The sequence below is a fragment of the Sciurus vulgaris genome (genome assembly GCF_902686455.1).
Source record: "Sciurus vulgaris genome assembly, chromosome: 18".
In the NCBI taxonomy this organism is placed as follows: domain Eukaryota; kingdom Metazoa; phylum Chordata; class Mammalia; order Rodentia; family Sciuridae; genus Sciurus; species Sciurus vulgaris.
The window spans coordinates 22,446,966-22,468,936 of NC_136479.1; the positions used below are offsets into that span (position 1 = coordinate 22,446,966).

Sequence of the window (21,971 nt, forward strand, 5' to 3'; positions counted from 1 at the left end):
AAGCCCAAAAAACCAAAGGCCGAATGTTTTCTCTGGTAAGTGAATGACAATATATATCAAGGGGGGATGATGGGGGGGAAGAAAAGAATGAAGGAACTTTGGATGGTGTAGAAGACAATGCAGTGGGAGGGGGTGGGGGATGGAAAGATAGTAGAATGAAATAGACAGTATTACCCTATGTATATGTATGATTACATGAATGGTATGAATCTACATTGTGTACAACCATAGAAAGGAAAAGTTGTACCCCATTTGTGTACAATGAATCAAAATGCAGTCTGTAAAAATAAAAAAGATTTTAATTTAAAAAAAAAGGAAAAAATAAAAAGAATTTCAAAGTGTACAATTTAGTGGTTTGTTTTGTTTTGTTTTGTGGTGCCAGGGATGGAAGCCAGGGCCTTCTGCATGCTAAGCAAGTGCTCTATCACTGAGCCACATCCTCAGCCCTATTCAGCAGTTTTTAATATGTTCATGAAGTTGTACAATCATCACCATTATTTAATTCCATAATATTTCATCGCCCCAAAAAGAAATCCTATCTTCATTAGCAGTCACCCCCATTTCCTGTTCTCCGCATCCCTGGTCACAACTAATCTACTTTCTGTCTCTATGGATTTACCTTTTCTGGACCTTTCTCTTAGATGAAGTTATACAATATGTGACCTTTTGTGTCTGGCTTCTTTTACTTAGTCTATTTTTTATGATTTAGCCATATTGTAGCATGGACAGCACTTCATCAATTTTAAGGGTAGATAATATTACATTGTATGGATATATTATATTTTGTTTTCATTCATTAGTTGTGGCACATGAGGATTATTTCCAACTTTTTACTGCTGTGGATAAGGCTGCTATGAACATTTGTGTATAAGATTTTATAAAATCGTGGTTTTTTTTTTTTTGTTTGTTTGTTTGTTTTTTTGGTACTGGGGATTGAACCCAGGGATGCTTTACCCCCAAGCTAGATTTCCAGTCCTATTACTTTTTTAAAAATTTGAGACAAAGTCTAAATTGTTTAGGGCCTCACTAAGTTACTGAGGCTGATTCAAACTTGTGATCCTCCAGCTTCAGCCCCTCACTGGGTTTAGAGGTGTGAGTGAGTCACCATGCCCAGCTAAGTTTTCGATTTTGGGGGGTACATGCCTAGGAGAAGAATTTCTGTGTCGTGAGGTAACTCTATTTTTATTTGTTTTATGATGCTGGGAATTGAATCCAGGGACTCTCTGCCACTGAGCTACACACAGCCCCATTCTTTTCTATTTTATTTTATTTTTTTATTTTAAATAGTTTTGGTTATAGAGGGATACAATACCTTTATTTTATTTTATTTTATTTTTACTGAGGATCGAACCTAGTGTCTCACACATGCTAAGCAAGTGCTCTACCCCTGAGCCACAACCCCAGCTCTCTATTTTATTTTGAGAGAGATCTTGCTAAGTTGCTCAGGCTGGCCTCAAGCTTGGCAATTCTCCTGCTTCAGCCTCCAGAATAGCTGATGCCACTGCACCGGGTTTATCTTTAACTTTTTTGAAGAACTTTCAAATTGTTTTCTATAGCAGCTATATCATTTTACATTCTTACCAGCAATGTTTCAGGGTTCCAATTTCTTTATAACTTCGCCAACAGTTATTTTCTTCCTTCCTTTCTTTCCTTTAAAAATTCTAGTCATCTTGGTCAGTGTGAGGCGGTATCTCATGTGGCTTTGATTTACATTTCTTTAATGACTAATGATGCTAAGCATCTTTTCATGTGCTTCTTGGTCATTTCTATATCATCTTTAAAGAAATATCTCTTCAAAACTTTTGCTCATTTAAAAAATAGGTTATTTGGAGAATAAATAATAAGGGCTGGGGTTAGCTTGGTGGTAGAGTTCTTGTCTAACCCATAAGACCATTAATTCAATCCCCAATACCACAAAAAGTCAATCAATCAATTAATTTGATTAAATAAAATAGGTTATTTGTCTATTGTCAAGTTGTGAATTATATACTCTGGATACAAGTGCCTTGTCAGATATGTGATTTAAAAATATTTTCTCCAAATCTATGCATTTTATTTTTTGCTTTTTAGGACCAAAAGTAATTACTAAATACCCCACTCTGTAACTTGCTTTTTTTAATCGTGTGTCATGGATCTCTTTCAGTGTCAACAGAAAACGATCTCAATCCCCCCCATCACTTATCTTTTTCATGGCTACATTGCATTCCATTACAGTTGCACCAGTGTGTTTGACCAGTCCTCTGTTGAGCTTTTTGAAGAGTCTTCGGGTGGTAGCTGGTGAGAGACTATGATGCAGCTGCTCAACTACTCTGCTGTCTGCTTTTGGATGATGTGAAAATGCAAGTAGGCACAGGAAATGTCTCTAACGCGCTTACACTTCCTCTTTGAACCTATGCGGTTTCACAACCTCTAAGGCACCCCCTCTCACCCTCCTCCAAACCAGTGTCATCAGCCTGGTGCCTCTGTGAGAAAGTCCCACTGCGAGAGGCCCCTTAGGCATTATCATTTCCCTCTTTCAGCCTGTCTAAGTTGTTAGCAAATCCCAGGAGCTTTCGGAGACCGAACCTGGGCCCAAGGGTCCCTGCAACCCGGGAAAGATGAAGAATTCCTGCATCGCCATAGTGAGGCTGCTGCTGTCTGGGCCCTTTTTCTTTGGTAGGAAAGTGGGGAGGGGTGGGGAAGGGTCATGTGTCTGTGACCAGGGAGACTGCAGGATTTTGTGGGACTGGAGAAAAGGAGGAGCTGCTCTAAGGGTGGGATTGGCCACAGGTAACGTGGGACCCAGGAATCCTAGGGGGTGAAAGGGGAAAAGAAAGAGAAAGAAAGCCAAAGCCCAAAGTATGAACAGAGTATGGAGGCAAAGACAGAGAAAGGAGACAAAGGCAGCATAGTGAGAGAGGCGGAGAGTGCACCCTTAAAAAGGGCAGATGGCTAATGGGTGTGTAGGGCTACAGGAGAGGGCGGAATTCAGTTGCTACACATGGTCTTCAGCAAATCCTTGCCCCTTTGTGGTCCTCATTCCCTTCATCTGAACAAAGGTACCGGCGTCCCTGACATCCCAGGGTGCTGTGAACTAGTTCTGATGCCCAGAAGGGGGAAGCAGGATGGAAAAGAATGATTCGGTTTGCAGATGATGCCAAGCCGCCTGATACAGGAGATGGGCTGGGGGAATCTGAGACAGAACGTTTCAGGGAAAGACCCATATCTCGTGGGGTGGGGAGTGGGGGAGCTTGAGATGAGTGAGGAGGCAGCCTCACAGGGCTCAGGGGATGTTGAGTCCCTAGTGCTGGTCTTTTGAGTTCTTGGGTACCTGGGCCCCATGATCATGGGAGAAATGGGTGTGTGAGGAGGCACAGCCTGCCTTGGGAAATCCCCATCTTGGTTCCCGCCTAGGAGCCTCGCCACTCTGTACCTCAGGGCCCCTTTGACCTCTCCTCCCTCACCAGCCTCCACCTCTTCATTCCTGTTTCTTTGCCAGTAGGCTAAAAGGGAAGTTGTGTCCTCCTCACACCCTGGGAAGAGCTGCCACAACTCTGGGTGGCAGGGAGTGCTGCTTTCCTATTCTCCAGAGTCAAGAACTTTGGGGGAAAGTCCAAGAACGTTTTCCAGTTCTGTCTGGATATAGGTGGCCTGGGGGAGGTGGGCTTGGGTTTTGGGACCAGAAACATGAGCAGTGGCCGGTCAATTCCTGGGCTCTTGGTGCATGGGGGGCATTGCAGGCCCCAGGTCAAAATCAACTGACCACCCTTGCCTCCCTTAGCTCCGGCCTCAAGCTACAACTTGGACACGCAGAACGTGCAGTACTTCTCCATCCCACAAGCTGGGAAGCACTTTGGGTACCGCGTCCTGCAGGTTGGAAATGGGTGAGCTGCCGTCCCCCTAAATCCTCCCTGCCTGGCACAGAACACAAGACCAGGTGCCCCTATGGCCCCCAAGGGGCTGCCCCCACCCATGGACTTTACCTACCTCTTGCCGGTCAGTCAATGAAACAGGGCAGGTCTCCAGTCTGGAGGAGTGTCAGTAGGAATTCTCTGGAAATAGGAGTAAGTCTATCAAATAGTAGGATGGAGACAATCGTTAAGGCTCCACCTAAGTGCCTAGCAGGGCAAACATTACAGCCCTTAAGGCACTTTGCATCACCTCCTAGGCTTTGACTCTCCCTGACTACACAGTGAGCTCTGTGAAGGCAGATTTGTGTCCCTCCCCTCTTCCTAATACATTCTTCAGTTTAGCACACAGTAGGTAAGCCATTAATGACTTTTGAATGGATGACTGAATGAGTAACTCATGATGTGACATTCTGGGAGATCATTCTCGGGGCCTCAAGTTTTCTAGACTGTAAATGGAAAGGATCCTTGATCTTTTAGCATTCAGGCATGTGGAATTATTTCTCTGGGATTCAGGGGGGAAGAGGTGGGGGCTGAGGAGTCTCCCCAAAGGGGAGTGGCTGCATTGCTTTGGGATAATCTGTGGGATCTGATCCTGCTTAATAGGTAGGAGTGGGTGGGCAACTCCATCTCACAGGTGAGATTTCTCACTAGGGTTATTGTGGGAGCTCCAGGTGAGGGGAACAGCACAGGAAGCCTCTATCAGTGCCAGCCGGGCACTGGACACTGCCTGCCAGTCAGTCTGAGAGGTGAGTAGCTGGTAAGGGAGAAGGGAGGAATGGGATCTTAGGGAAACTGAGGCTGACCCAAACACATTCAGATTGCCTGAGTTCCTCCAGCCCAACCTTCTGGTGCCTACAGGTTCCAACTATACTTCCAAGTACTTGGGAATGACCTTGGTGACAGACCCCTCAGGTGGAAGCCTTTTGGTAAGAATTTTGTATAGTGGTGATAGCAGAGCCTATGAAACTCAATGTTAGAAAAGAGAGATTGAAAAGAGGGGAAAAGAAAATGGATAAAAGATTCCTTAAAAGGTTAAAGGTATCAGAGAGATTCAGATTCTATTGGTATTTATCAAGAACCAATTAGGAACCAGTTATTTTCAAGAACCTACTTACTTCAATTACTTTTACAAAGATGAAATATCTATGCCTACTGATATATAATATGATCTTTAGTGGTATGACTACTTTTTAAAAAATATTTTTAGTTGTCAACGGAGTTTTATTTTGTTTATATGTGATGCTGAGAATTGAACCCAGGGCCTTGCACATGCCAGGCAAGCATTCTACTGCTGAGTCACAATCCCAGCCCCATATGCCTACTTTTAGTGTTTTAATAGTTACATGTATTTCAGTTGCTTATTAGAAATATATAAGCTGGGTTCAATGGCTCACTGAATTGTAATCCCAGTGCCTTGGGAGGCTGAGGCAGAAAGATTGCAAGTTCAAAGCCAGCCTCAGCGAAAGCAAGGCTCTAAGCAATTCAGTGAGACCCTGTGTCTAAATAAAATACAAAATAGAGTTCGGGATGTGGCTCAGTGGTTGAGTGCCCCTGAGTTCAATCCCCAGTTTCAATCACCAAAGAAAGAATTTTAAAAAGGGCTGAGAATGTGGCTTAGTGGCTAAGTGCCTCTGGGTTCAGTTCCTGGTACCAAATAAATAAATAAAAATATAGGCGGAAGCTAAAGTTTAAAGAAGTGAGTTTAAAGGAAAGCACTAAGTAAATATGCCATATGTTAGAAACTGTAAAGTGTTATACAAATGCTAAAAGTTTGGGAAGCATTGCTTGATTTCTTTTAACCCTTAAGACTTTGGGTTAAAAGTATATATACATTTTTCATGTGAGGAAACAGGGCCCAAAGAATTAAGAAACTTTACCAAGATCACATGGCTGCAAAGTAGTAGAGCCAGGATCAAATCCTCAATTGATTTTAATTCTCTTTGTTCTTTCCAATCTTTCCCATCCAGCATCCTTCTGACATGGTTGTGTGAGAACTAGATGAACCAGTGAAATACTGATCCACTATTTAACTATAGCTAGTTAACTTAGCTACTATTATGTATTAGGCATTGTGCTAGGTTCTGAAGGGGAAAGGAAAGTGAATAGAAAGTTGATCGTGATACATGATACAAGCCCTGTCTGGAAATGTCAGTCAGTCTGGCAGGAAAGATAATCATAAATGAAAGAGAATGTATTGTACATTCTGGGAATAGTGAGTTTGAGATTTGGGCTTACACAGAATGTGTGATTGGGCATGGGAAGGGATGTGCCTGGAAATGTGCCCAACTGTGATCAGTGTGAATGCCAAACTAAGGCATTTAGACTTTATTTCATAGATGGTGAGTATCCACTGGCATAAAGTATCAGTTGTAAGGATGGAGAGATGGATATGAGAGACCTTGCAGAGGGAGAATTATTTTGCGTTGGAGTAACCATTTGGGTGTAGGGAGTAAGGGAAGAGGACAGGATTCTGAAGGCTCTTATTCTTTGCTGACGATACCAAAAAGATTCATAGCAAGAGGAAGCCCCAACCCTTTTGCTTTTGTTTCCTTCAGGCCTGTGACCCTGGGCTGTCTCGGACATGTGACCAGAATACCTATCTAAGTGGCCTGTGTTACCTTTTTCCCCAGAATCTGGGGGGACCTGTACTGCAAGGGCATCCTGGTTATCAGGGTAAGGGAACTGGGGATCCAGTGGATAAAAATATCTCTACGTAGCTGCCTCTGCATGGGTAGCAGCACGGGTGGCCCAAATGTTGGAGAATCTTCAGCAGGACTCTTTGCATCTGGCCTCTGCAGAATGTATAAAAGGCAATGTAGACCTGGTGTTCCTATTCGATGGCTCAATGAGCTTGCAGCAAGACGAATTTCAGAAAATCGTGGACTTCATGAAGGATGTGATGAAGAAACTCAGCAACTCTTCCTACCAGGTAAATATGTTGGTTAGCAGTCTTGATTATAGGCAGTGGATGCTATCTGAACTAGCTTAAGTCATGAAAGGAAAGTTTGGAATGAGTTTCTCCAGAATGTGTGGTCATGGCTTTAACCAGACCTTTGGAAGAACCAAAGAGTAGAAAGCTCCTAATATTCTGTCTAATTTTCATTCCTGTTTCTTTTTTGTGTTCTAGCTTCCCTCTTTTCTTTCTTGCTCTCTCTGTAAATTAACTTCTTTGGATCACATGGGTCACATGGGCCTGTGGAAAGCTCCCAAATCACATGTTAAATTTCCTCTCAACCAACTCCTCCCTCTGAAAATTCTAAATTTTCAGGAAAGAGATACTGGCCTAGAGTCAGTCCCGTGACCATATGTTTTAGTCAGCTTTTGGGAAGAAAAGTTTATTTTGGGCTCAGAGTTTCAGAGGTCTCACTCCATAGGTGGCGATCTCCATCCCTTGGGGTCTGAGATGAGGCATAACATCACGGTAGAAGGGTGTTGTGGAGGAAAGCAGCTCAGGACATGGCACCCAAGAAGCAGTGAAAGAGCTCTGACCAACAAGGACAAAATATAAACCACAAAGGCACACCTCAGGGGCTCACCTCCTCCAGCCACACCCTACCTGCATACAGTTACCACTCAGTTCATCCCTATCAGGGGATTAATTCACTGATTGGGTTAATGTTCTCATAATCCAACATTTCACCTCTAAACATTATTGCATTGTCTCACACATGAGCTTTTGGGGGATGCTTCACATCTAAATCATAATACTATCCCTAGGCTAGTCAATGCATCCACTGTAGCAAGGTCACTCCACGAAAATATGGCTACCAAGAACTATCCTTCTGATGAGGTAGGCAGGCCCAAGATCAAGAACTCAGCAGACAACACTGCAAAAGAAAGCAAAGTTTCATTTTATTTTATTTATGCATTTATTTATATATGGCTTCATTTCAAAATAATGATTTTAAGCAGGGGTACAGACTTGGGTTACTCAGGACCTGCATAAGAAGTAGAGATGAGAGGAGACAAGTGGGAAGAGACACAGAACTACAAGCCATTTCTCCCTTCCTTCCCTAGTTTGCTGCTGTTCAATTTTCCACGAATTACAGTACAGAATTTAATTTCTTGGATTATGTGAGACTGAAGGACCCTGATGTTTTATTAGCCAACGTGAAACACATGTGTGAATTGACCAACACCTTTGGTGCCATCAGATATGTCACGTGAGTTCCCTTCTGAGGAGAGAACATGTCCATTCATCTGTTCTGTATGAGTGTGCTTCTTCCAGTTGCAAGGTGGGGGAACTCAGTAGATAGGTACAGGAGGGACAGTTTATTGTAGGGATTCAGGTGGAGCAACTTTAGTGCAGTTTTTAAAAAATGTATATTTTAGTTGTAGGTGGACACAAGGCCTTTATTTAATTTATTTATGTTTATGTGGTGCTGAGGATGGAACCTGCTGCTAAGCAAGTGCTCTATCACTGAGCTACAACCGAACCCTAGTCCAGTCTAGTCTTCGGTTATAAGTAACAGTAATCTACTCTGTAGTTGCTAAACCCAAAAGAAAATTCTAGAGAGGATACAGGGACAAGAAGTATTTCTAGGGAAATAGTATTTCATGAGCAAGTAAAACCAGGACCTAGAAAGTAATTATGAAACACAGTGACCACAAAGAGTCACCTTTAAGAAGGGGATCAGCTTTGGAAATCAACATATCAGCAAAAATCTCAAATAGTCAAAAGAATTGTTGAAGAATTCCTTGAATTGTTCATAAAATTTGATGATTTCTAGTTCCACATTAGAAACTACCATATCTGCTAGGGATGTAGCTCTGTGGTATAGCTACATCCAAGAGTTCAATCCATAATACCACCAAAAAAGAAAAGAAACTATCATATCCTACCCAGGTGAGATGGTACACACCTGAAATCCCAGCTACTCAAGAGAGTGAGGCAAGAGGATCTCAAGTGTAAGGCCAACCTTGGTAATTTAGCAAGTTCCTGTCTCAAAATAAAATATATTAAAAAGGAGTGGGTGTGTTGTTCAGTGTTAGAGTGCTTGCCTATCATGTGCAAGGCCCTGGGCTCAATCCCCAGTACTGAAAAAAAATTAAAAAGGGAAAGAAAAGAAACAAATTACCATATCCTGATTTCCTGAATCCAAAGCAGAGATTTGTCACTGTTATGACCTGGAACTACTTATGGTAGTGTGCCAAAGCAAATGGCACAAACATGAATGCTTCCATCTCTGCAGGAAGTTGTCTTAGAAATTTTCTCTCTAGATTCTTAGAGAAGGAGGCCACCAAACAATGAGTAGACCCTCTAAAAGGGTCAATTGTGGGAGCAAAAAGAGTCACCAAAATGTTCGTCATGAACGCTTTTTGTGTGTGTGTGTTGGGTGTTTGATCACTGAGCTCATCTCCAGCCATTTTTATGTTTTTTATTTTGAGACAGGATCTTGCTAAATTGCTTAGGGCCTCACTAATTTGCTAAGGCTGGCCTTGAACTGGCGATCCTCCTGCCTCTGCCTCTCAAGCTTCTGGGATTAGAGGTGTGCGTCAATCATCCCCCCCCCCCACCCCCTGCCCACTCGGTCATAAACACTTTTGTCTCATTGAAACCTCACCCCTTTGTGCGAGGCAGTGTTCTATCAGGGATCTTCCAACTCCCTGGAAAGGGCCAGATAATAAATATCTTAAACATTTTTGGCTACATATGGTTTCTGTTGCATGTTCTCCTTTGCTTGATTTTATAATTCTTTAAAAATATACAAACCATTCTTACCTTGTAGAACATACAAAACAAGGTGCAGGCTGAATTTGGACCACAGGTTATTGTTTGCTGTGTTCTAAATACTGAGAATATAACAGTGAATGAAACAGAAAAATCTCTACCCTCTTAGAGCTACCATTTTAGTAGAGGAGAGAAATATAACAAACAGGATAAATAAACAAATTAGATAATACAATAGAAGACATAAGTTATACAAAGAAAAATAAAGCCATATTCCATAGGTAGATCAAAGAGGGTTACTTCTGAGCAGAGACTTGGTGGAGGTAAGAAAGTGGACTATGTGGATACCTGGGGGACTTCCATTCCAGGTGGAAGCAATAACAAAGGTCTTGAGATGTGAACGAACTTGGTGTTACTCAGTTTTCTGTCACTGTAACTGTGACAAATACCTGAGATAATTAACTTATAAAAAGAAAAGGTGCCTAAGCATGCCTGTAATTCCAGCAGCTCAGAGGCTGAAGCAGAAGGATCACAAGTTCAAAACTAGACTCAGCAACACAGAAAGGCCTTAAGCAACTTAGAGAGACCTGTCTCAAAATAAAAAATAAAAAGGGCTGAGGATGTGACTCAGTGGTTAAGTGTCTCTGGGTTCAATCCCTGGTATTAAAAAAAAAAAAAATCCCTCTGACTGCAGGGCCGATAATAGAATGTAGCAGGGACCAGGGTAGAAGAAAGAGGCCAGGTAGGAGCTACTTAAAAACTCAGATGAGGGACAGTGGTGGTTTGAACCAGGTGGAAATCCATGAACAGGACCCGTGACAGGGCCATGTCCATGTGGATGAAAGGTGAAGAAACATTTTCCATCCAAGAAAGAACCAGAGGTCTTGAAGCAGGCATTCTCAGCTCAAATGGTCCATGAAGAGCTGCTGTTCCAGCAAAAGCGTGGGCAAGCTGACTTGCTCAGAAGCAGGCTGTGGACATGGCAGAACTTTGGACTTTGGAGCCTTTGTTGGCCAAGGCGCTTTCTTTTCCTTTCCTTTCCTTTTCCTTTTTCCATTTCCATTTCCATTTCCTTCCCTTTCCTCTCCTCTCCTCCCCTCCCTCCCTTCTTCCTTCCTTCCTTCCTTCCTTCCTTCCTTCCTTCCTTCCTTCCTTTCTTTCTTTCTTTCTTTCTTTCTTTCTTCCTTTCTTTCTTCTTTCTTCCTTTCTTTCTTTCTTTTTTTCTTTCTTTCTTCCTTTCTTCCTTTTTCTTTCTTCCTTCCTTCCTTCCTTTCTTCCTTCCTTCCTTCCTTCCTTCCTTCCTTCCTTTCTTTCTTCCTTTCTTCCTTCCTTCCTTTCTTTCTTCCTTTCTTCCTTTCTTCCTTTCTTCCTTCCTTCCTTTCTTCCTTTCTTCCTGCCTGCCTTTCTTTCTTTCTTCCTCTCTTCCTTTCTTCCTTTCTTTCTTCCTTCCTTCCTTTCTTCCCTTCCTTCCTTTCTTCCTTCCTTCCTTCCTTCCTTCCTTTCTCTCTCTCTCTCTCTCTCTCTCTGGGGATTGAACCCAGAGGCACATTACTACTGAGCTACATCCCCAGCCTTTTATATATATATTTTTTTTAGTCAGGGTCTTGCTAAGTTGCTTAGGTTCTTGCTAAATTGCCAAGTCTGGCTTTGGATTTGCAGTCCTCCTGCCTCAGTCTCCTAAACCACTGGGATTACAGGCACGTGCCACCACGACGGGCTCCTTTCTTTCTTTCATCTCACACACATGGAGCATCCATTCTATGCCAGGAGCCAGAGATACAGCAACGGATGAAATATGGTCCTTTCCTTGAATATTGATGGTGCAGGAGGAAAACTGACATGGAATTAGGTCACTGAATTCCCTCCATTATCTGCTATAATAGAACTTTCTAGATAGCCTGGGAGTGGTAGGGAAAAAAGGCAAAGGAGCTGCTTGCTGTGTGAGCTTGCTCCATGAGAGTGACTTCCCAATTTTCTTTCACTGTTCTGCTCTTTTGTCCCATGAAATCTCACCTAGATCAACATCTCTAGCTGATGAAAGGGTGGTTGCTATGTGATTGACATGGAAAGTAGGAAGCCTCCCTGCACAAAACTTCCCCTTTACTGCCTGGGGACTCTGGAATACCCACCAGGATGCCCGGAATATAGCAGCATAAAGATCACTGGTCCAGGGAGAATGGGTGGCAGGAAGGGTGAGGTCAAGGGTCAGAGGTGAATGCTGAAGTCTTGGGTACCTGCCTGGGAGGTTCAAGAGGGCTTTTGCATAATTGGCAGGGCAGTAGTATAATGAGCAGAGGGGTGGGGAGACCTCAGGCTCTGGTGTGGGGGGAGTCTCTAACATCCCCCTCTCCTGGACATAGGACACAGGTGTTCCAGAAAGAGCAGGGGGCCCGGCCAGATGCCACCAGAGTGCTCATCATCATCACCGACGGGGAGGCTACTGACCTTGGCAACACTGACATGGCCAAAGACATCATCCGCTATGTCATTGGGGTATGGGTCCCATGCTCCAGCTGCTTCTTACCTCCCCCCTTTCCTTTCCTATTCCTGACACCCCATTCCTTTTCTCCCTGGGCCAAAGTCTTGGTCTGAGGTTTGGGGATGTCAGCTCTTCACTCTTCATTCCCTTGCAGATTGGAAGGCACTTCCAGACCAAGAAAAGTCAGGAGACCCTCCACAAATTTGCCTCAAAACCCACAGAGGAGTTTGTAAAGATTTTGGACACTTTTGAGAAACTCAGAGACCTATTCACTGAGCTGCAAAAGAAGATCTATGACATCGAGGGTGAGTGATAGTCCCTGGGAGAGAATTTGGGAAGTTGTATTTAAGAACTCCCCAAGACATTAGATAAGAAACACACTGAACAGTAATGAGCCCTGGGTAGCCCAGGGTATCCCAGGCTGAGAGCTCTCCTAAACAAGCAAGCAAACAACAGCCTCAAGCAGGAATTCAGGAGAGGACGATTTAGGAGCAGGCTTTCATAAGATATTTCTCTCAGAAATTCCATCTTTCTGCTTGATCCAGAGTAGGCCCAAATCTATACCTGGTATCTTCTGAGCCCTGAAGGATTTTCATCTAATTTCTTTCTCCTCTTGGTCAACTCTTTCATTTTCACTTGTCATAGGCCCCACATTACTTAAGGGGGGCAAGCTAAAACAGGATGTGGTGGCTCACGCCTGAAATCCCACTCACGCCTGTAATCCCAGCAGCTCAGGAGACTGAGGCAGGAGGATCACAAGTTTGAGGCCAGCCTCAGCAATTTAGCAAGGCCCTAAGCAACTTAGCAAAACCCTGACTCAAAATGAAAAAAAAAAGTGCTAAGGGTGTGGCTCAGTGGTTAAGCTTCCCTGGGTTCAATCCCTGGTACCAAAAAAATAAATAAATAAAAATAAAAATAAGATGGGCAAGCTAGTAGAAACAAAGTGTGAGGAGCCCACAGGTATTCTTCCTTGGCCTAGAAAAAAAAGAAAGTTCTTATTGCAGTGGACTGGTCATAAGAGTGCATTACCTCAGGAAGCCCATTCTGCTGCAAGATGCATGGTTTCCAAGGGGAAGTCCCCTAGGCCATGTGTTTGGCTCACTTGAAGATGCACTGTGGAGTCTACAATGGAACTGGGAAGACTTGATCAAGAATTCACTCAGCCTTGCCCTGCACGGTGATGCATGCCTGTAATCCCAGAGGCTCAGGAAGCTGGGGCAGGAGGATCACAAGTTTAAAGCTAGTTGAAGCAATTTAATGAGGCCCTAAGCAACTCAGTGAAACTCTGTCTCTAAATAAAATATAATAAAAGGGCTGGAGATGTGGATATGGTTCAGTGGTTAAGCATCCCTGGTTTCAAACCCCAGTACCAAAAAAATAAAAAATAAAAAAAAAAAAAGAATTCACTCTGCCTCTTACCTGCTGTGTGACCTCAGTCAGGTTACTCCCCTCTCTGAGGCTTGTTATTCTACTTTGTTAAATGGAGATAATAATACCAGTCTCACAGTGCTGTAAGGTTTAACTGCTGTACTAGTTCTCTAGGGCTGCTGTAATGAAGTACCAAAGACCAGGTGGCTTAACACAATGGAAATTCATTGTCTCTTTATTCTGGAAGCTTGAAGTCCAGAAGAGCAGGGGGATGCTCTTTCAGATGGTTCTAGAAGAGAGCCCTTCCTTAACACTTTTGCTTCTGGTGTCTGCCTGCAATCCTTGGTATTCCTCCATTTGTAGATACATCATTCCAGTCATCTGGTCACCATCTTTTGTGTCTCTTAATGTCATCTCTCATCTGTGCACATGTGTGTCTGTGTTCCTTTTAATAAGAACACCAGTCGTATTGGATTGGGACCACCCTAATGACCTCATTTTAACTCAATGACCTCTATAAAGACATTATTTCCCAATCAGCTCACATCATGAGATACTGGGAATTAGGAGGTCAACCTATCTTTTTGGAGGACATAATTCAACCTGTAATCTCAGGTTAGTAATGCACCCAGTACATTGTGGGCTCCCCATAGATCATAGCTCCTTTATTTCCATATATTATTATTATTGCTATTTTATTTTATTTGGTACAGGGATTGAACCCAGGGACACTTAGCCACTAAGGCACATCCCCAGGTCTTTTTAACTTTTTTATTTTGAGAAAAGGCTAACTTATTTGCTTAGGGCCTTGCTAACTCTCTGAGGCTGGTCTTGCGATCCTCCTGCCTCAGCCTCCTGGGTCTCTGGGATTACAGGCATGGACCCCAGCTCCCCACTCCATATTTTTCCTTGTGCATTATAAATCATAGCTCTTATCACTAGCTGTTATCCTCTAGCTTGACCTGCCTGGCTCATCCTCCTGCTCTTAGTTTAGATGTCACTTCCTCCTATTATGTTCTCACTGACCCCGAGTTTGAGTTAGGTGCTGTGTGCTCCTGTAACTGCTGCATGTTCCCTGTCATGGCCCTGGCAGCATATGCTGGCTTCTATTTTGACTGCTGACTTCAGTCTTCCACTCTACCCTCTGAGGTACCTGTCATGGCAAATGCTGTGTCTGCTTTCTCACCATTGATATCATATTTGCCATGTTTCTTGAAAATTTACATGGAACAAGCTTTTTTTTTTTTTTTTTTGCGGTGCTGAGGATCGAACCCAGGGCCTTGTGCTTTCAAGGCAAGCACTCTACCGACTGAGCTATCTCCCCAGCCCATGGAACAAGCTCTTTATCTATAATATTTAATTTATCTCAGCATGAGGAGCATTTTATTGACTCATGCTTGCAACAACAATATACCAGACTCTGTGATTAAGACACCCAGAGTAGGGCTGGGGTTGTGGCTCAGGGGCAGAGCACTTGAATGCATGCCCATAATGCCAGCAACTTGGGAGGCTGAAGCCGGAGGATTGCAAGTTCCAGGCCAGCCTCAGCAATTTAGCGAGGTCCCAAGCAACTTAGATCCTATCTCAAAATAAAAAATTAAAAGGGGTTGGGGATGTGGCTCAGTGGTAAAGTTCCCCTGGGTTTAATTGCCAGTACTGCCAAAAAAAAAAAAACAAAAACAAAAAAACAAAAAAAACAATGAGTTAGACTTACATAGGAGCAGGGCTGGGTATTGCTCTGTGGTAGAATACTTGCCACTTTGAATTGGCTTTTGGAAGAAGGCCTGTTCAAGATGATTTTATTTATTTTTGATACTGGGGATTGAACCACGAAGCTACGTCCCCAGTCCTTTTTATTTTTTATTTTGAGACATGATCTTGCTAAGTTGCTGAGACTGGCCTCAAACTTGCAATTCTCCTGCCTCAGCCTCCCAAGTTGCTGGCATTATAGGCATGTGCCACTGTGCTTGGCTGAGATGACATTTTAAAATTTGAGATAAAATACACTCTGAAATAACTTTTGGGCTGAGACACAAAGGATGAAACAAATGGCAATTGAGGAATGCGGGTAAAGAACATCCCAGTTAGAAAAAGGAGCAATCACAGGCCAGGAAGTTGGAAAGGACTTGGCATGTTGGAGAAATAGAGAAAAGGTCTGTGTGGTAGGAACAAGGTGAGGAGGGTACAGAAAAGGTTAGAGAAGGGGACAGGGCCTTGCAGTCCCTCACTCAGAAGGAGTTTGGATTTTAGTGTGACAAGCAATGGCACAATTTTATCACATATCAAGATATGATCTGATGTACATTTTTGAAAAAATATATTACTGAACCTTGCTCTGGGGAAAGAAAACATGGAAAGAATGAACTCAGAGACCAAATCAGTAAGCTGTTCCACCATTTAGGCAAGAGACTAGGATGGCTTGGACCCACGTGGAAGCAGTACAGACTTTTCAGAAGTGGGGGAAGGTGTTATCTTTTTTTTTAAAAATTTTAATATATATTTTTAGTTGCTGATGGACCTTTACTTTTTTTGTTTTTTTATATGTGGTGCTGAGAATAGGACCTTGTGCCTCATTCATGCTAGGCAAGCATTCCACCATTGAGCCACAACCCCAGCCCTGAAAGTGTTATCTTGAGGTGGAACCATCATGATTTGGTGATTCTTAGAGATGAGACAGGGAAAGGAAAGAATGGAGGTTGGTTCCTGGTTTCTTAGCATGATTCCCTAGGAGGTTGGGGGTACCCATCATTGACATGGGGAAGCCTGAGTAGGAGCAAGTAAGAGCTGACTTCATCCAGCTGCAATCCCAACTACTCAGGAGCATGAGATGGGAGGATAGCAAAGTCAAGGCCAGTCTGAGCAACTTAAAAAATGAAAAGACTGTGGAATGTGGCTAAGGGTAGAGTTCCCCTGGGTTCAATCCCCACTACCACAAAAAAATTAATAAATAATATTATTTTTAAAAACAGACTGGGCATGTTGGTACACACCTGTAATCCCAGCGACTCCAGAGGCTAAGGCAGGAAGATGGCAAATTCGAGACCAGCCCCTGCAACTTAGCAAGACCCTGTCTCAAAATAAAAAATAAAAAGGGCTTGAGAAATAGTTCCATGGTAAAGTGCCCGTGGGTTCAATCCCCAGTACCAATTAAATAAATAAATAAATAATTTTTTTAGAAGAGCTGTACCTTAGACACATCAGGCCACGTCCCTAATCTGTCCAAATCTGATGTTCTTGCTTTCTACTTTGCACCATGGCAATTGCTGGGCTTCCTCTGAGTCCTCCAAAGAGTCTCACTGCTTTTACTGCTCTTTGGGTCCCAGTCTGATCTCCCCTACTTTGTCCTTCAGGCACAAACAAACAGGACCTGACATCCTTCGACATGGAGCTGTCCTCCAGTGGGATCAGTGCAGACCTCAGCAAGGTTCTTGGTGGCCTGAAGTGAGGAGCAGAGGGGTGTTACAGGGATGTAGCTGGTTCAAGGAGGGTCCTGACATGATCCCCTCCCTCCCTGGGCAGGGCCATGCAGTTGTGGGGGCAGTTGGAGCCAAGGACTGGGCTGGAGGCTTTCTAGACCTGAAGGCTGACTTGCAGGATGACACATTTGTTGGAAATGAACCATTGACACCAGAAGTGAGAGCAGGATATTTGGGTGAGTATTTCTCTTTTTTGATGGGTTCTTCTGTTTGAGGGGTCAAGAGTTGCTCAGGTTGTCTTTCCAAATAAAAATGAAGGTATTTCAGCAATCAGAGTGAACAAACTCAGAACTTCGATATGATTATAATAGTCTTAATTTTTCCCTTAATAACCTCTTGCTGGTGTGTTAATTAAGCTTAAAAAATTTTTTTTCCTTGACTTTCTGATGCTTTGACTTCTTGGGTCCTGGCTAATCCTGGAGAGACTGCCCTTCCTAGGGCTGGCTAATTCCTAGAGCCACTGAACTCCTGCCTGTGAACATAACTTTCATATGCATATCAGCCTTCCAGAGCCAAGAACACCAATCACTTATTTTATTCAACTCCCACATCAAACCAAGAGTTCCCCTGCCCTAAGTCGCCTCATGATAAGGTACCAGATCTTTGAAGAACCCTCTACAATCCTGAGCCTACCAAAATCCTTCAATCTGTCCAATCCTAAACTTGCTAAAACTTTCCGACCCTCCTTCCCTATCCTTCCCACAAAAACCACAATCTTGTCCCTTCTGCCTTCTCACCGACCTGGTGCTTCCCCACTGGCTCTTTTGTGGTGAGCAGCTCCTCCTGCTCCTGGGAAAACCAGCAGGAAACTTCTTTCAATGTCAGTGACTCTCTGTCATCATCGGTTGTACCTAAACATTAAATCCCAGGTCCATTTTCAAACAATCTGCCTTATTCGTAGGAGGACTACTTGTTCCTCTGTGAGGCTTCCCCTTCTGACTTTGTTGAAGAACTCTACAGTTTTATTCAATTTCAAGAGTTCTTTTGATGCTAAACATAGAGGAAATGAGTCTGGTCAAACCATAATTTCTGTTGCTTCTCTCTGCCACATGGTGTCGCTGTTGAAGTCTCATCCTGCACAGCTCTGTAGGTGCCAGTTCACCTAAGTGATGCCATTCTCCTTGGCATCACTTATCCTTGGGTTATAGATTTTTTGGTTTGCTTCACATAGTCAGCGTGCCCCAAGGAATGAACTGGTTCCAAGAGCCTGGGATAGGACTGCTTCCAAGTTTGACCTGCTGAATCTGGAACTACCTTCTTCCACACTCCCTCATCCATGACCACTGCTTAGGAGTGGGTCCATCCTTATTAAACTCTCAGAACACAAATGTCTAATTAAGTTTTTCTCAAAAAAAATTGGTGCTATTCATTTTACACCTACACTTCTACAGGAGGCTTCCCGCAGTGATTTTTTTTTTTTTCTTTTTTTTGGGGGGGATAGTCTTTACTGAGCAAATATCATGTCCTAAATGCTTTACATATGTTAACATATTTTATATCATTTCATCTTCACAACAACACAATGAGAAAGAATTGTTAAGTTTTAATTTTGGAGTCTTTTTGTTTGTTCGTTTCTTGTGGTGCTGGGGATCAAAATCAGGAAGACACACACACACACACACACACATCCACACACACATACACTGAGCTACATCCCAAGGCCATGAAAGTATTTTTATTATCCCTGTTTTACAGTTGAAGAAATCAAGTCAAGGAGAGTTTAAATAACTTACTCAGGGTTACATTACTAGTACATTGCCCAAGTAGATTGTTCTGTAAACCACTACACTTACTTTTTTGCCTTCAAGGGGATTTCCTGTTTTTCAGTACACTGTAAAATCCTTGACAACTTTGTTCACTAAAGAAGAGGCAGTCAAATTGTGCACAGTGGTGCACTCCTGTGATTCCAGGGACTTGGGAGGCTGAGGCAGGAGGATTGCAAGTTTGAGGCCAGCCTTTGAAATTTAGTAAGATCCTATCTCAAAAACAAAAATTTTTAAAGGAGTGGGAGATGTAAGTCAGAGGTAGCATACCCCTGAGTTTGATCCCAAGTAGCAAATTTTTTTTTAAAAAAGACAGTCATTATACTACTCTCTCTCTCTCTCTCTCTCTCTCTCTCTCTCTCTCTCTCTCTCTCTCTCTCTCTCTCACACACACACACACGCACACACAGATATATATATATATATATAAATATAATATCAAGTGCTTATTCTGCTACTCACCTTTAGCTCTTAGTTTAGTAATAATTAGCAAGGTGCTACCATTTTATATGCTTGGCCTGATTCCATCCTCAAAATTACCCTATGATGTGGGTACTGTTCCCATTTTTATTTATTTGTTTATTTTTAATTTCAGGAGAAAGTCTCCTGACCACTTTGATGCATCTTTGCTTCAAGTTCAATGTCTGAAGGCCTCTGCCCTCTCCCTGTGGTTATGTCCATATTCCAGCTTCCTTTGCATTTTCAACTCCACACCCCTCTGTCTCTCCTCAGGTTACACTGTGACCTGGCTGCCCTCCCAGGGCCCCACATCACTGCTGGCTGCTGGAGCCCCCCGATACCAGCATGTGGGGCGAGTGCTACTGTTTGAAGAATCAAAGGACAGAGGACGCTGGAACCAGGTCCAGAAAATAAATGGGACCCAGGTGAGCATGGCCCAGGAGGCAGCTTCAGGATAGGGGCTGGTGTGACATGAGCCGTGCTCTTTATGTCCTTTCAACTCTCATCCCCTTATTGTGTGACAGGCCCCATCACAAAACCCTCTGAGGTAAGCCTTGTGTCTCTCCAGTTTGAGAAACTGAACCTTCCAGAACTCAGCTTGTCTTAATCTACATGGGCTCTAAGGGTGGATCCAGGACATGAACCCGTATGTGAGGGATTGTAAGAAGACGGATATGGTGCGACTTAGCGGCGAGGAAACCTGCCACCTCCTGCTGTCCCTGTGAGCTCTTCCTTTAATATCTTCCTCTCCCTGCAGATCGGCTCTTATTTTGGTGGAGAGTTATGTGGCATTGACATAAACCAAGATGGGGAGACAGAGCTGCTGCTGATTGGAGCCCCCCTGTTTTATGGGGAGCAGAGAGGAGGCCGGGTGTTTATCTACCAGAGAAAACAGGTGGGAACCAGGACCCTGAGTGACGTGGAAGGGGAGAAGCAGAGATTCTCAGACCTACTCGGGTCCTAAATGTTCTGAAGGGCTTTTCCTGTCTGATCATGTGTTAATCAAACCTTTAGAACAAGAAACGATAGCTAACACTACTCGGGGTGTAAGACCCAGTGCCAAATGTTTTATATACATGACCTTATTTCATCCTTCCATCACCTCCTGAGATACTGGCAAGCCTTATTTTATAAATAGGAAGCTAGGGAACTTTCCAGAGCTATGAGATCACACAGACAGCACAAGACCAAGTTGGCACTAAGGTTAGTTTGACAGCACCATTCTGACTGGGAGGAACCACCTCTCACATTTCTTTAGTGTTCTTCAAATGCCGTGTTCTGTGGAAGCTTGCTGTGATGGAGTCGCGACTTGTTTCCTTGTTCCTTCCCAGCTGGGATTCGAAATGGCCTCAGAACTTCATGGAGATCCTGGTTACCCACTTGGGCGGTTTGGAGCCACCATCGCTGCCTTAACAGACATTAATGGGGATGGGCTGATGGATGTGGCTGTGGGAGCCCCTCTGGAGGAGCAGGGGGCTGTTTACATCTTCAATGGGAGGAACGGTGGACTCAGCTCCTGGCCGAGTCAGGTGAGATACCCCACCTGCCCATCAAACTGTTCCCAGGCACCTGGAAGCTTCCAGTCCACAGCCTGCCTCTTCAGGCCTTCTATCTGTCCTCTGCCCATCTTAGAAGGAAGTTCTCTCTTGTTTTCAGCGAATAGCAGGGACCCAGATGTTCTCAGGAATTCGTTGGTTTGGACGCTCCATTCATGGGGTCAAGGACCTTGGAGAAGATGGCTTGGCAGATGTGGTTGTGGGAGCTGAGGGCCAGGTGATTGTGCTGCGGTAAGATAGATTCCTAAGTCCTCTGATAACTTAAGCTCTTCTCCTTTGAGTAGTGAACCGTGCACTATGCTGAATGCTTGACAGCACTAGCCCATTTGATCTTCACCCCAACCCTGCCAGAGGGGTTCTGCATTTTTTTATTTCCCCTGTACTGAGGAATCAACACAGAGTTGCAGCTGGGCTGATGGCACATGCCTGTAATCCCAGCAGCTGGACAGGCTGAGGCAGGAGGATTGCAAGTTTAAAGCCAGCCTCAGCAATTTAGCAAGACCCTAAGAAACTTGGTGAGACCCTGTCTCAAAAATAAAAAATAAGCCAGGTGTGGTGGTGCACACCTGTAATCCCAGCGGCTTGGGAGGCAGAGGTAGGAGGATCACAAATTCACAGTCAGCCTCAGCAAAAGTGAGATCCTGTGTCTAAATAAAATACAAATTAGGGCTGGGGATGTGGCTCAGTGGTAAAACACCTCTGGGTTCAATCCCCAATACCTCCCACCGGGGGGGGGGGGAAAAATTCCAAGGGTATTCCACCACTAAGTTACATCCCCAGCCTTATTTATTTTGAGACAGGGTCTTACTGAATTGCCCAGGCTTGCCTGAAACTAGTGATCCTACTGCCTTACTCCGGAGTCCCTGGAATTACAGGCATGTGCCACTGTGCTTGACTGGATTCTCCTTTATAGAGGCTTCATGTCTTATTCCAGGTCAACAGCTGCCATTCAGTGACAGAACTGGTTTGAACCCAGACTTATCTGACACTTCCTAGAGAAGACCTGTCTAGAACTTTCTAGAGAAGCAACGCATGTGATAGACAAAGGCATGGCTTTAGAACCTGGTGGCCTGGATTCCCAGGACCTAACTTTCCTCACATTTGAGGTGGTGGTGACATTTCCTGTCTGATCCTCTCTTTGTGTTATTGGAAGCATCTTTTGTACAGAGTACAGATACTTATTGATCACCTGCTAGGTCTTGAACACTGAATCCGGTACTGGGTCCAGAGTGTATGTGTAGTGATAGATATAAAAAATTAAACAAGCTGGGTATGGTGTCCCTTGCCTGTAATCCCAGTGATTCAGGAA

The 21,971-nt window shown here is 43.8% G+C and overlaps 1 protein-coding gene across 2 annotated transcripts in view; it reads left to right on the forward strand.

Annotated features, from left to right (window-relative positions):
- Positions 1–2,445: 2,445 nt before the first annotated feature.
- ITGAL (integrin subunit alpha L) overlaps positions 2,446–21,971 on the forward strand; it is a 42,617-nt gene continuing 23,091 nt past the window's right edge. For both annotated transcript variants that reach the window (XM_079121569.1, XM_079121568.1), the window contains exons 1-15: positions 2,446–2,655; positions 3,761–3,863; positions 4,542–4,636; positions 4,749–4,816; positions 6,446–6,563; positions 6,689–6,819; positions 7,908–8,053; positions 11,922–12,054; positions 12,195–12,345; positions 16,759–16,832; positions 16,928–17,060; positions 19,380–19,531; positions 19,864–20,001; positions 20,438–20,635; positions 20,763–20,893. In XM_079121569.1, the coding sequence (XP_078977695.1) occupies positions 2,598–2,655; positions 3,761–3,863; positions 4,542–4,636; positions 4,749–4,816; positions 6,446–6,563; positions 6,689–6,819; positions 7,908–8,053; positions 11,922–12,054; positions 12,195–12,345; positions 16,759–16,832; positions 16,928–17,060; positions 19,380–19,531; positions 19,864–20,001; positions 20,438–20,635; positions 20,763–20,893 (1,829 nt within the window). In that variant the 5' untranslated portion in view covers positions 2,446–2,597. The remainder of the gene's footprint in view (positions 2,656–3,760; positions 3,864–4,541; positions 4,637–4,748; positions 4,817–6,445; positions 6,564–6,688; positions 6,820–7,907; positions 8,054–11,921; positions 12,055–12,194; positions 12,346–16,758; positions 16,833–16,927; positions 17,061–19,379; positions 19,532–19,863; positions 20,002–20,437; positions 20,636–20,762; positions 20,894–21,971) is intronic.